The 14,303-nt window shown below is 60.2% G+C and overlaps 1 protein-coding gene and 1 long non-coding RNA gene across 2 annotated transcripts in view; both read left to right on the plus strand.

Annotated features, from left to right (window-relative positions):
• LOC137468105 (uncharacterized) overlaps window positions 1–14,303 on the plus strand; it is a 106,913-nt gene that overhangs the window by 7,299 nt on the left and 85,311 nt on the right. The window lies entirely within an intron of this gene.
• Window positions 2,906–4,125, plus strand: LOC137465596 (oligodendrocyte transcription factor 2). Its single transcript, XM_068177662.1, has one exon. The coding sequence runs from the start codon at window positions 2,981–2,983 to the stop codon at window positions 3,866–3,868; it is 888 nt and encodes a 295-aa protein (XP_068033763.1). The 5' UTR covers window positions 2,906–2,980; the 3' UTR covers window positions 3,869–4,125.

A 14,303-nucleotide genomic window follows, 5' to 3' on the forward strand; every position in this document is an offset into this window, starting at 1 on the left:
CGCACCGCCCTGACAGGACGGCAGAGCAGCACCGGGCGGTCCCGGTCCCGATCCCGATCCCGATCCCGGTCCCGGTCCCGATCCCGATCCCGGCCCCGCGCGCTGCGGGCCGGGCAGAACTCGTGTCCAGACGGATGGACAGTGGTCACCAAGGACATTGCTCCCTTAGGGACTCAGATCCCGAGATGTCTGCTGCGGACTCGGAGAGGGGTTTCCTCTCCGGAGCGGGGAGAGGAAAAAAAAAATAAAAAAATAAAAAAAAAAAAAAGAGAAAAAAACAAGAAAAAAGAAGAAAAGGGAAAAGGGAAGACGAAAAAAAAGGGGAGGGAAAGGAAAAGGAGATAAGGGAAAGGAAAAGGAGAAAAGGAAGGGGAAGGAAAAGAGGAAAGGAAAAGGAAAAGAGGAAAGGAAAAGGAAAAGGAAAAGGAAAAGGAAAAGGAAAAGGAAAAGGAAAAGGAGCCAGTCCACTGCCCATTTCTCCCTCCCGAGCCCCCAGGGTGATGCCAGAACGGCCTCAGGACACAGCAGCCCCGATCTCTGGCTGCGCCCCGGCATTCCCACCCGCTGTCCATCCCCGCCCTCTGTCCATCCCTCTGTCCATCCCTCTGTCCATCCTTCTGTCCATCCCCGCTGTCCATCCCACTGTCCATCCCACTGTCCATCCTTCTGTCCATCCTTCTGTCCATCCCCTCTGTCCATCCTTCTGTCCATCCTTCTGTCCATCCCCGCTGTCCATCCCACTGTCCATCCCACTGTCCATCCTTCTGTCCATCCCCACTGTCCATCCCGCTATCCATCCCGCTGTCCATCCCTCTGTCCAGGCCATGGCCGGAGGCTGTTCCCCCTTTTCCCGCTGTCCATCCCCACTGTCCATCCCGCTATCCATCCCGCTGTCCATCCCGCTGTCCAGGCCATGGCCGGAGGCGGTTCCCGCTTTCCCCGCTGTCGCTCCCGGCAGGTGAAGCCCGGCTCTGCCCCAGCGCCCCTCTCCATCCCGCGGGGGTCCCGGGAGGTTCCTGCCCCGGCCCTGGCAGGGCTGCAGGGCCCGGCCCGCGCTGCTGCAGCCCAGCCGCTCCCCGGGGCTGAGCCGCGCCTGCCGCGGGCCCCACGGGGAGCTCGGGCCCCCCATCCGTTTGACGGCTTCTTCCTTGGAGGAGAGGTCCCAGCCTTTAGGAAGGAGAATTGCCGAGCCCTGGCAGACAGGAGGCTGCGGCGTTTTCTTCGTTCTCACGCCAGCGCCGCTGCCCTGGGGGCCATCCCCTCGCCCCGCCGCCCCTCCCGGCCTGGCCGGGGCCCGTTCCCCTGGAGCCGGGAGAGGCGCCGCGGTTGAATTCGTTGCGCTCGTTGTTGTCCTGTTTTCTCCAACGCCGCGGCGCTCGGAGCCGCCAGGCGAAGGCAGCGCCCGGCTCCGGCTGCCGCTTCCCGCAAAATCAAACAAACTTTGCACAGACAGGAGCTCCCCTCCCCGTCCCGTTCCGCACCTCCGGGGCTCAGCCCCAGCCCCGCCATGCTCGGAGTGTCCCTCCTGCCCGGCCGGAGCCCGGGCGCGTCCCCGGTGGCCGGGCCGGCGGCAGCGGGACACACGCCGGGCGGCGGGCCCGGCTGTCGCGGGGACAGATTTTCCTAATTGACCTGTTACGGATCATCCCCGCAACCGTTGGGAAACACATTTCCACGCTTCACTTCTTAACGTTTTAAATACATATTTAACGGATGGTTGAGGCTTGCCGGGCCAGCTGGGAAACACACGGGTGTAAAAATAATACAACAAAGGCAAAGGGGCCGGGGGGGCCGGCGGGGAGGGGGCGGCCGGGGGATTTACCCCAGTGCGAGGAAGCTCCGACCCTGTTGCGCGGAGCTGCCGGGGACTCGCCGGGAGCCGGGCGAGCAGCGCAGGAAGGCGGGAGGCATTTCCGAAGGTCATATTTTGTTCGTTTGTTAACGTCTTTTACTCTTTCTTTCTTTCTTTCTCTTCCCCTGTCCTGCTCCCTTCTCGCTGAAGTCTTTTTTGGGGGCAGATTTAAGCAGCCGCTTCAATAACTTCTCCAGGTCTCTGCGGGGCCGGAGCACGGGGGATGCTCGGGGCAATTCGCTCGTGGGGAACGGAGAGGCGGAAATCCCGCTTTTCTCCGCCTCTCTTTGCACCACTTGACGGGGGAATAACGCCCGGGCTCGGGGCAGGAGGGGGCACCGGGCGGGGGAAGCGCCGCCCGGTGAGTGCGGCGGGGCCGCGGCCGAGCGCTCCCGGGCGGCGGGGCGGCCGGGCCGGGCACCGGGGAACACCGACGTGCCGGGGGCTGTTTGGTCCCGTCCCCGTCCCCGTCCCCGTCCCCGTCCCGCCCCCCCAACAGCTGTTCCCGGCGCTGTCATTGTTGAGTTTTATTATGGATTTGACAAAAGTCCCTCCCCCCCGCCGCGCCCCCCCCGCCGGGCTCCCCGCGCCGCTCCGGCCGGCGCCCCCCCGCCCGCCCGCCCCATCGAGCCGGAGCGGCCCCGGTGACATCAGCCGTCCCCCCGCCGCCGCCGCGGATTGGCGCAGCCCCCCTCCCGCCCGGTGACATCGTTCCTCCCCGGCGCGGCTATAAAGCGGCGGCCGCTCCGCCGCAAGGTGCGCGCTGCTGCCGTGCTCGCCCGTCCCGGCGCGCCGCTTGCCACGGCCGCCCCGCGCACGGTGAGTGCCCCCCGCGCCCGCGTCCCCCGCGCGGACCCCGAGCCCCGGCCCGGCGGACAGGAGCGAGGGGAGGGACGGGACGGGACGGGACGGGACGGGAGCCGCCCCCGGAGAGGGGAGGGCGGGCAGCGGGGCCGGTCCCGCCGGGGCCATCGCTCCCCGGCCCGGCGGAGCGGGCTCGCCGACGGGGCGGGCGGGCGGGCGCGGTGCCCCGGCGAGCCGCGGCGGGCGCTGACGCGGGGCCGCCCGCGGGCTCTCTCCCCTCCCCGCAGGCTGCCCGGTGCGCGCCGCCGCCCCGCCCGCCGGGCCATGGACTCGGACGCCAGCCTGGTTTCCAGCCGCCCGTCCTCCCCGGAGCCCGATGACCTCTTCCTCACGGCCAGGAATAAAGGCAGCGGCGGGGGCTTCACGGGCGGCACCGTGTCCAGCTCCACGCAGAGCGACTCCCCGCCGGAGCTGAGCGCCGAGCTGCGCAGCGCCATGAGCGCTGCGGGGGTGGTGGTGGTGGACAAGCTGGGCTTCAAGTCCTCGTCGTCGTCCTCCTCGTCGTCCTCCTCTTCCTCCTCCAAGAAGGACAAGAAGCAGATGACGGAGCCGGAGCTGCAGCAGCTGCGGCTGAAGATCAACAGCCGGGAGCGCAAGCGGATGCACGACCTGAACATCGCCATGGACGGGCTGCGGGAGGTGATGCCCTACGCGCACGGCCCGTCGGTGCGCAAGCTCTCCAAGATCGCCACGCTCCTCCTGGCGCGCAACTACATCCTCATGCTCACCAACTCCCTGGAGGAGATGAAGCGCCTGGTCAGCGAGATCTACGGCGGCCACCACGCCGGCTTCCACCCCGCCGCCTGCCCCGGCGGAATGGGCGCGCACTCGGCGCCGCTGCCCGGCCACCCGGGCCACCCGGCCTCGCACCCCGTGCACCACCCCATCCTGCCCCCCGCCGCCGTCTCCAGCGCCTCCCTGCCCGGCTCCGGCCTCTCGGCCGTCAGCTCCATCCGGCCCCCGCACGGGCTCCTCAAGTCGCCCTCGGCCGCCGCCGCCGCCGCCGCCGCCGCCCCGCTGGGCAGCAGCTTCCAGCACTGGGGGGGGATGCCGTGCCCCTGCAGCATGTGCCAGGTGTCGGCCCCGCCGCACCACCACGTCTCCGGCATGGGCACCGCCAGCCTGCCCAGATTAGCCACCGACACCAAATGAGTTCCTCGGCGGGGCGGCCCCGCCGCGCCCCCGGCACCTCCAGGACCTACAAACGCTCCCCCCCGGCGGCAGCGGGACCGCCCCGCTCCGCTCCCGGGGCCGCCGGAGGGGCGGCGGGAGGGGATGGAGCCCGGCCCGGGGTCTGCCCTGCACCCCGAACGCCGGGGGAGCCCCCTCGGCACGAATAAAGCCCCGCGCACCTCCTGTAGGTTTAATTTTCCGACGTTGCCGAGGACTCCGGAGGAGGGGAGGGCGGCGGTGCCTGGGCTCGCCGCTAACGGAGGAACCAGAACTGCAGAGGGGCTTTGGCTCGTTCATTCGTTCGCTCGTTCGTTCGTTCCCTCCCCTCTCCCGGACTCGTTTCTACACGCAGAGCCTACCGAGCCGCTCCCGGCTCGCATGCCCCCGGACAGCCCGTCCCGGGGGGCTCCGGGGCCGCCAGGAGCGGCGGCGCTCCGCGGGGAGGTGCAGCCGGGAATGCCGGGCTCTTCCCCGCTCTCCCCGCTCCCGGCCCGCCGGGGCTTGTGTCGGTTTTCTCTCCGGTGCGGGATTTGTAAATAGACCGAAAACGACGCGAGTCCGCTCTGCCTGAGCTTTCCGTCCGTGCACTTGTTCTGTGTCAGCCTCATGAGTGAAAAAGGGGTCGGTTTGCCTTGATTTCCTTCCTTTGGGTTCTTGGGGTTTGTTGGGTTCTTTTACTTTTAAGCGTATAACACGTTTGTTTCGGTTTTGTTTTTTTTTTTTTTTTTTTTTTTTACGTTCCTGCCGCCTTTAACAAAGTTTGAATTCTTTAACGCTCTTTCTTGCGTAGGAACTTTCACCCTGTCCGTGTTGCAATACTGAGAACTTGGGCTTATTTCTGAAATAACAACTTTTCTTATCGCTGCCCCTTGCAGAGATTTTATCATCTGTTTATTTTTGTAAAAAAAAAAAACCAAAAAAAACCAAAAAAGAAAAAGAAAAAAAAGTTGCTAAATAATATTTATTACTTGTTTGGTTGCAAAAAAAAAAAAAAAAAAAAAAAAAAAAAAAAAAAAAGTGATCCACTGTTGAGATTTTAAAGAAATAAAAAAATTTAAAAAAAAAAGAAGCATTTTAAATAAATGCCCTTTTCCTCTTCCTCGCTGTTCTGGGGAGGCGGAGACATATGGGGAAGGGATGGGAATATTTTAGGCGCATCCTTGACTTTCGCGAAGTTTTTTGTCAGTTCGCTTCGCCGGCGAATCGGAACCGTTTGAGGCTTGGGTTTGGGGCTTTTTTTTTGTTGTTGTTTTTTTTTTTTTTTTTTCCCTTCCTCATTTCTTCCACTTAGAACCAGGGCGGCGAGAAAAACCGACCGGTACCTCGTCGGTAACGTGAAAATTTCTGTCTGTCGAACCCAGCGCTTGGCAAAAGCGAAATATTAATTAAATATTAATTCGGGGAGAGGAACCACTCAGCTTGGCGCTGGGGACTTCGCTCCCTGCGACGGCATCTGCGCATTTGACCTTCAACTAAAAACCCACCAAACGAAAATCCAGGCAAAAGAAAATTATCTGGGGACAAGCCCTAATTTTTTTCCCTCCCGAAGCCGCTCGTGTCCGTGGCCCGGGGAGATCTTGGCAGTTCTGGGCGCAAGTATCGGGGCAGGAAATATCCCGCACACCCCGAGGAAAGGGCTCCGGTGTGTCTGAGGAAAAGGAGGTCGGGGGGCTCCGGGACGGGCTGAGGTTCCCACGGTGAGGCTCCCGTCTCTCTCCAGCCCGAGGAACGGCAGCGCATTGATTTCAGACAACCATGGGGCTGCACCCGCAGAAAAACACAATTATTCATCATTCCCACGGCTCGGGGGGAGCCTGGGGCGCGCAGACACCGGCGGGGAATGAGAGCGGGGCCGGGCCCAGGGGAGCCTTGCTTGCTCGGGTTTTTCCCGGTAAACCGAGGCGGTCCCGGGTGGCCGGGCCGCGCTGGCCCCGCGGGCTGCGGGCGGCTCCCGGCGCCGCCGCCCCTCGGCGCTCCTGCGGGGCTGGGCCGGCTCCTTCCCGGCCGGCCCCTCCAGGAGAGGGAAGGGGGCTGCGAGGGAGCGTCCCCCACCCCGACACCCTCGCAGCGATGCTGGCGATGCCCCAGCCCCGCGGAGATTCCCCCGTCCGGCAGCCTGCGGCCAGCAGGGCCCGTGCGGGCTGGGGCAGACACAGCCCAGGGGACGCACGGCGAGCACGGCGCTGGTGGCCCAGGAGCCTTCCCCTGGCCCGGGGGGCTCCGGGGCTGCCGCCGGCTTTCGGGGCCGCCTCAGGTGCGGGTCCGGTGCCGCCCTGCGGCTCTTGAGGCGCAAGCCCCCCGCCTCTGCCTCCCCCCGCCGCGGGAGAAAGCCCAAAACAAGGAGCGGGCAGGTGTCCGCCAGCGCCTGGGGACGGTCCCCGGGACGGGGACCTTCTGCCAGGCTGCGCTGCCCGCCCAGGGCCGGGGGGCGCAGCGGCCAGCGCAGTCCCCGGCCCGGGGCTGCCGAGCCGAGCGCTCCGCGAGCAGGATGGGGAGCTGCCGTCAGGGACGATCCCCAGGGCCGGTTTGGCTCCTGGAGCCCCGGTAGCGGTGCCCGACACCCCCTGCACACCCCCATCCGCGGGGAGGCCGCAATAAGCAGAGCAGCTTTCCCAATTAGCGGAGCTCCGGCGAGGCAGCGCTGCTGCGGAGGAAGGGCAGGAGCAGGTGAGAATTAGAGGGAGCATCATTAGGAGCTGTTCTTTGTCTCTATTAAAGGCAATAATTAGCACCCTGACAGATGCAAAAGTCGGCAGTGGCCAGAAGCTGGTAAATCCTGCTCGTCTGCCTGCCCGGCTCGCCCCCGGAGGGGCCTGGCCCTGTCGCTAACAGGTGGCCCCGGGGAGCCCCGACGGGCGGGGGGGGACATCGGGAACGCGGCTCTTCTGCGGGGTTGTTTCGGCCACACCGGTGCCAAAAGCAGCTAGGGCAGCATCCCCCCAACCCCAAATGGCCCCTGCCCGCCAGGCCGAGGCCGCGCATCCTCCCCGGGAGCGGGGGAGAGCCGGTGCTGGTACCGGGGCTGGTACCGGGGCTGGGACCGGGCTGGTACCGGGGCCGGCACCGGGGCTGGTACCAAGCCGTGCCGGGCACCGCCTGTGCTCCCCGAACCCCCCCTCACGGACTACCTGCGGATGAGCTCGGCCGTCCTGCGGCCCCCCAGCACTCCCCATATGTTCCCCCGGTCCAGGGAGAGCCCCGCGGGCCCCGGCCCCGCCCGCAGCCGGGTAAGGTTACGGCGGGGGGTGGCCCATCTGCTCCGCGGGGCTCCTGCCACCGGGCACCTGCCGGGAGCCCCAGGGACCCGCACTGCTCCCGCACGGACCCCTCCCTCCACCCTCCTCCGCGGTTTTTAGGCGCTCTCGGGTTTATCGCGACATGTCGCGACAGGAGGAGGAAGGCCCTGCCCGCACATCCCGGCGTCTGAGCCGGCTCCCTCCTCACCCCCTCACTCCTTTCCTTCCTCTTGCCCCAACCTCCTCCCCACCTTCCCCTTTCGCTTTCATTTTTCTCCTTCTGTTCCCCACCGAGCCCCAGGCCCAGAAGGGGAGAGAGGGGCAGGCAGAGCTCACCAGGGACTGTGGTGACAGGACAGGGAGCAAGGGGGAAAAACCCAGACAGGGGAAATTCAGGTTCAATATTGGGCAGGAATTGTTCCCTGGCAGGGTGGGCAGGGGCTGGGATGGAATTCCCAGAGCAGCTGGGGCTGCCCCTGGATCCCTGGCAGTGCCCAAGGCCAGGCTGGACACTGGGGCTGGAGCAGCCTGGGACAGTGGGAGGTGTCCCTGCCATGGCAGGGTGGCACTGGGTGGGCTTTGGGGTCCCTCCCAACCCAAACCATTCCACGATTCGATCAGAACATTTCAGGCAGAGCCCAAAAGGCATCCAGGAAACCCAAGAGGAAGGGAAGGTTGTCCATATCTCACTTCAACAGGGGATTTCTTCAGCCTCTGCTTGGTACATTTGAAGCCAAGATGACCAAAATCTGCTGCAAATCCCTGAGTGAGGCATTTCTCTTCTGCAGGGCACCAGCTCTGCTTCCAGCCAGTGCAGTCCTGTGGGATGGGATGGGATGGGATGGGATGGGATGGGATGGGATGGGATGGGATGGGATGGGATGGGATGGGATGGGAGCTGCCAGAGCCCTTGCACGGGACTGCAGGATCCCTTTCATGGCAATGAGAGTTCAGAGTGAGCACCCACCGCCCCCTCAAGACCTTCCTAAAACCAATCCTCCACAGAAAAACGTGGCTCTGCTTTAGCTCTGAGCTCTGCCCAGGAGCACAGAGCAGCAGCCCCTGGCAGGGTGAGGTTCGCAGGTCCCACGCACCTCCTGACAGCCTCACCACGCTGATATTCCGGGGCCAAACTGCCCCTGGACATGCCTGCAGTGTCCCCAGGGCAGGGGCAGGGTGCTGGGTGGGACAGGGGCCGGTGTCACTCCAAAGACCAGGCGCATGGCACAGCCCTGGCAGGGACAATCCCGGGCTCCCGTTTCACTGCTCTTGTTTTTGCCCTTCCAGAGGGGAAGGGCTGATGTCCCGTGTGCTGTCTGATGGCCCAGGGGACACTGCTGTGACAGGCACCAAGCAGCCCCAGGTGATGCCAGCAGCTCCTGGTGTGGCAGGGCAGGGTGTGGAGCAGAGCTCTGCTGTCCCTGGCAGTGGCTTTTCCATCCTGTGTGGGACAGGGATCTCCAGGCCTGGGACTCGGCGTTACCCAGATCGTCCCAAATGCTCAGGTGCAGCTGAGGGCCGGATTTTCCACAGCTGCCAGGGGATCCCAGAAGTCTGGGGTTGGGAGGGACCTCTGAGACCACCCAGGCCATCCCCTGCCCAGGCAGGGCCACCGGCAGCAGTGACACAGGAACGTGCCAGGGGGTTTGGGATGTCTCCAGAGAGGGAGACTCCAGCCCCTGCCTGGGCAGCTCTTCCAGGGCTCTGCCCCTCCAGGGAAGGAAGTTCTTCCTCAGGCTGGGCTGGAACTGTTGTGTTTTGGTTCCTGGCCATTGCTCCTTGTCCTGCCACTGGCACCATCCTCTGGCACCAACATCCCCACGAGCTCCCAGCTCCCTCCAAACCCTGCAAACCTGGATTTCCATGGAAGGTTTAGGTGGGAAGGGAGGTTTTCCCAAAGCCTCAATCCTGAGAACCCTTTCCTACCTTACAGCCAGGCAGGTGCAGGGTGGGAGAGATCCCTGGGCCCTGCCAGCTCTCTGGGCATCACGGGTCACCCAAACTGAACTTTCCACTGCAGGCATTTAATATTCTAATATTTCTACCAAAATTTGTTAAGGGGAGACAGTGACTGCTGGTGGCAGTGGGGCCACGAGGCTCTGCCAGCCCCATCTCTGCAAAAGGGCACAAAGTGCTCGAGCCCTTCTGGGTCGGTATCAGAAGTCCCAAAGTTCATTCATTAGGAAGAACCCAGCTTTAAACGGTGGAGGAACAAGGATCTGCAGCATGACATGGATCAGTTGTTACAATGGACACATCTCAACACCTCTCTCACGTGAATGAGGTCCAAATACTCTGGGAAACACCTGTGGTAATTTGCCCGCTTTTTGAACTTGTAGAGATGTGGAGTTTACATCACTGAGCAACACAAAGTGTGAACACCCCGGCCCACACCAGGAAAAAAAAGACAAATTCTCTTCAGTGCTCAGAATTGAGGAGAATCTTCCATGGAATTTCATGAAGTGGCCATCAAATCAAGTTATTTTTTATCTTAAGTTATGATAAGGAAAAGCTCACTAAGAAAAATTAAATAAAAACATCTTGGCACTTTTGTCTGGAAAAGCATTCTCCTGGAAAATGCGCTGGAATCAGAAGACTCCACAGCAGATCCTTCTCTCAAGGGCTGTTTCCCGACACGAAAATGAGCACACGAATGCTGGTCCTGGTCAGCACAGCAGAGATCAGCTGAGTACAAACATGGATCATTAATTGATGCCAGGAATATTTTATTCATTCTGAAAATTGGGAACCCAGCTGGGCTTTAATCAGCATAAGGAAAATGCTCTCTTTTTAAAAAACCTCTCCAGAATTCCAGACTTGGCAGGGTCCAGGGGATGTCCTGTGCAGGGCTGGCCGTTGGAGTCTGGTGATCCTTGTGGGTTGGGGTGTTCCATAATTCCATGATTCTTCTGGCCTGCTTCAGCCTTTGGAAATCCAGCCAGGTGTGGAAACCCAGGGCACCGGGAATATTTCTCTGTCTGCTCTGGGCTGTCCTGACCCCAGCGGAGCACTGACTTTGACCCTCACTCATGGAGAAAACTTCCAAAGCCTCAAGGGAAACCAGAAACCACAAAAGTGAAATAGATTGTAGAGAGTGGTGTAGTGTGTGACTTGGGTGAGAAATTTGGGATTTAGGATTTTTAGTAGGTTCTAGATGGGTTCAAGATGGAGGGTACAGGGTGTTGTCTCGTTCCCTTCTTCTTCCTCTTTCTTCTTGGGTTTGGGTGGTATCTTGTAATTGGGTGGAAAAATCCGCATTGCGGGTCTGTAGGGGTCAGTTATTGGGGTAGAAAGGGAAATAATTTACGAGTCACTTTTTAATTGGGTAGCTCAGTTTTTGATTAGACTTAAAAGGCCTTAACGAGGTCATCAGTCATTTTTGTGCTGTTTTCCTGCACGCAGAGTCTGGTGCAGACGGCGTGCTGAAGTTTTGATAAGATAACAATAAACAGAAGCTGCAGACAGAAAAAGTCCAGTGTGTCTCTGGTTCCTGACACAGAACTGCTCCAGGAGAGTCTCCCCTGCCAGGGGAGCCCCAGGGAGTTGCCCAGATCGGGGCCCACAAACTCGCAGCCAGGCTCCCACCCCGCTGCTCTCCCTGCTTCCAGAGGGGTCTGTGCTGCTTCCGAGGGCAGCACAGCTGTCCCAGAAGCTTTGTGCAGACTCCCAGTCCATCCCGGGGGTGCTGCAGCCCTCGGGAGCTCCAGGCAGGGCAGGGCTGGGATCCTCGGGAAGCTCAGCCCCGTCCCGCGGCTTTCCCCCGGAAAGATGGATGTAAATGCAAAAGAGTGCTTCCCTTCGCCATTCAGGCCCATTCTTGGGATTGGCTTTAGAAGTTTTGTTCTGCCATTTATCTTCACTTGTTGGAGATGTCTTGACAAACTCCTGAGAATTAATTTCCCATCAGCTTTTCGCCTGCTCTCCTTGAACTGCCAGGTCAGCTCTCACCATATGCATTAGCAGGGGTTATCTGGACGGGCCACCCTGCTCCATTGTCCCCCGGCAGGGCTGTCCCCGTCCCTGTCCCGGCAGGGGAGCCGTGTCACACACATGGGGACGGCGCTGAGGGGATCGGGCTCCTCCCGCATTCCCCGCCTGTCATCAATCATCGTCCCGCTGCCAAACCCAACACAATTGGATCAGGCCCAGTACCGGGGGTGCTCCCTGCCAGCCAGGAGTGTGCCTTTTACTTTAATATATTCCCAATGTTGATCCTATTCGCAGGGAAAATCAATCAATCACTGTCAGCAAGCATCACCGGGCTGCAGATTGATCACAGTGCCAGGATTGTTGGAGGATCCTGCAGATGCAGCAGGCATTTGTTAAATGCTATTTGCAGAAAGACATATACATATATGCATAAGACACATTTATACACCTCTTTGTCTGCTTGGAAAAGGGGAAAAAAGCCCAGAAAAACACACACAGTTCTTTGGGGTTTTGGGGTGGGTTTTTTTTTGGTGTGGATCTTGTTGGGGTTTTTTTTCCCCCAAAAGCAGCCACAGAATTAATCACTCTCATGAAGAAAATCCTTTTTGAGTGAAAACTGAGCAGAGTTTTGGGTGGGGGGATCTTGTTTATTCCTCCCGAGGGAGTGGAGCAAGGTTTGGCCTGCTGTGCCTAAGGAGAGGAGGCTTGAGATGGCCACCAGGGACAGGGAGACCCCGAAGTCCTTCCAAAGACTGGAGCTGGGGCTTTTTCTTTGAGAGAGAAATCCCTCGAAGGTGGGAATTCAGCCCCCCTGCTGTGCTCAGCCCTCGTTTGGGGCCGTGCTGAACAGCCCATGAAGCTTCCCTCTCTCCTTTCCCCAGCAGAAATAATTCCATAGTAATTTCATGCTGCTTCAGTGACAGAGGAGGATTTCCCCTGATGGGAGTTGAGCACACCAGGACAGCAGGAACTGCTCCCCATCCCAAACCCATCCCAGAGCCCCAAAAGGGAGGGAGAGAATCCTTTTCCAAGTCAGAACTTCAAGCACAGAGGGCAAAAAAACATAGAAGGTGGATGGGGAAAGGAGCTGTGCTCAGAAAAATGGGGGATGGCTCTCGAGATGTCCCCGTCACCTGCCCAGAGCAGCTGGGGCTGCCCCTGGATCCCTGGCAGTGCCCAAGGCCAGGTTGGACACTGGGGCTGGAGCAGCCTGGGGCAGTGGGAGGTGTCCCTGCCATGGCAGGGTGACACTGGGTGGGCTCTGAGGTCCCTCCAACCCAGTCTGTGACAGATTTTATTTCAGATGCCAGAGCAGAGGCCGTGGAACTGCAGCCCCTTCCCCATGCTCACTGGGATCTGCTTTGGGGACAGCTTTCCCTGCAGGGTTTGTGGCTCTGCCAGGCACCAGCAGAGGAGCTGCTAGAAGGGATTTGCCCTTCCAGGACCCTCCCTGTCTGCTCCTCTCTTGCCAGGACGGGCAGTTCCAGCCACCGAGGCTGAGCTTGCAGGAGCTTTGTGCCAGCATTCCCTGGAATCCAGCCCCTGCTTGAGTGCCCTGTAAAACACCCTGGGAATCCTACAGGATCCCCGTGAAGCTGTTCCTGGAGAGCAGGGCAGGGAGCTGAACAGGGATCCCTGTGGATCCCTGCAGCTCGGGCTATCCTGAGAGTCCAGGATCCTGTGAGGGGCTCCTTGCCCCAACCAAGGCCTGGTGGAGGTCCCTGGGCAGCACCTCAAAGCCCACAGCTCTCCCCACCTGCAGACTTTGCTCTCGCAGCTGTTGCAAAAGTTGATTAGAAATTAAATTGGAGAAATGTAGGAAAAGTGAAAAAAAAAAAAGCCTTGGAGGGAAGGGAAGGGAAGGGAAGGGAAGGGAAGGGAAGGGAAGGGAAGGGAAGGGAAGGGAAGGGAAGGGAAGGGAAGGGAAGGGAAGGGAAGGGAAGGGAAGGGAAGGGAAGGGAAGGGAAGGGAAGGGAAGGGAAGGGAAGGGAAGGGAAGGGAAGGGAAGGGAAGGGAAGGGAAGGGAAGGGAAGGGGCTGCACTATCCCAGGAGCTTTCACAGGGCTTGAGGTGTTTGGAAGTGATGGGGAAGGGAGGAGGGAAGCATCAGCTCCGGGAGAAGCTGCACAGATCAGGATGCAGCCCTGGGCACACTCTGGCATTTGGCACCGACATTCCCGGTGCAGGAGCAGGACAGAGCCCCCGCAGCCCCCAGCCCCAGGTTCTGGCTCTTGACCACAGAAATGCCAAAAGCTGCTGAAGGAGAGGGGAGGTTGGAGAAAGGAGCCACAAACCCGCGGCTGACGGGTCCTGCAGAAGGGAGGAGTCGCTCCTGAGGTGGGGAACTGAAGAGTGGGATTCGGCTGAGACAACACAATAAACGCACAATTCGGATTTTGTTCCTTTTCCATGTCTATGGGGGAAAATCCTCTGCAGCTTCATTAACAAACCTGTCCTTAATCCTACCCAAACCTTCTGAAGAAAAGATGATATTAACCGAAATCCAGCCGGCCTTCCAGAGCCTGGGAGTAAATGAACTTTTAATGCATGGAGAACATATTCATTATAATGTATAAAGAGGCAATTTTCATTTTGTTTGTGTTCTTAAGAGTGTGACAGCGTCTTGTTTGCCACTGCCCCTGGGTATAAGCCAGCATTGTGTGCCTTAATTAGATATTCCCGTGCTAGTGTGAGGGACATATGTCTATTCACGGGAACAAACATCAAGAGTCTGCCACGGCCTTTCATGTCCTGCTACGTCGGAATAAAGGCAGAGCAAGTGCAAGCTCTCCCAAGGACCTGTGGCCCCAAACAGCTTGAACACAACGCGCCGGCATTCAGCGATTGGTTACAGTTTATTAACAGCCCATAAACTCCTCATCTGCTCCTGCTCTCGTTAGAGTTGTCACCTGCGGCTGCCGCCGGCGCGGTCGGATCGCTCTGGGAACGGGGCTCGGCGCTGCCCCGCTGGCCCTGCCGCCGCTCCCTGCTTCGGGCTCTGGCCTTGGCCCAGGTGGCCCCAAATGAAACAGAAATCCCGTCCTTGCAGCTCAGGAGGGGCAGTGACAGCCCAGGAGCTCGGCTTCCCAAATCCCAGCCCGGCGACCATCCCTGAGCTGGCATCACGTGTGCTCACCCCCCTCTTGCCTGCTGTGCTTCATCAGGAGGGGCAAAGCCTGAATCGGGCAGAATCCGGGATTTCAGGAGATCTGACAGTGAGAGAGGTGAGCCAGGTCAGATTTCTGACT

Source organism: Anomalospiza imberbis, chromosome 2 (assembly GCF_031753505.1).
Source record: "Anomalospiza imberbis isolate Cuckoo-Finch-1a 21T00152 chromosome 2, ASM3175350v1, whole genome shotgun sequence".
Taxonomy (NCBI): Eukaryota; Metazoa; Chordata; class Aves; order Passeriformes; family Viduidae; genus Anomalospiza; species Anomalospiza imberbis.

What these genes read in the sequence shown, in the direction of transcription:
- LOC137465596 (XM_068177662.1), top strand. Translation starts at nt 2,981, where the DNA reads ATGGACTCGGACGCCAGCCTGGTTTCCAGCCGCCCGTCCTCCCCGGAG.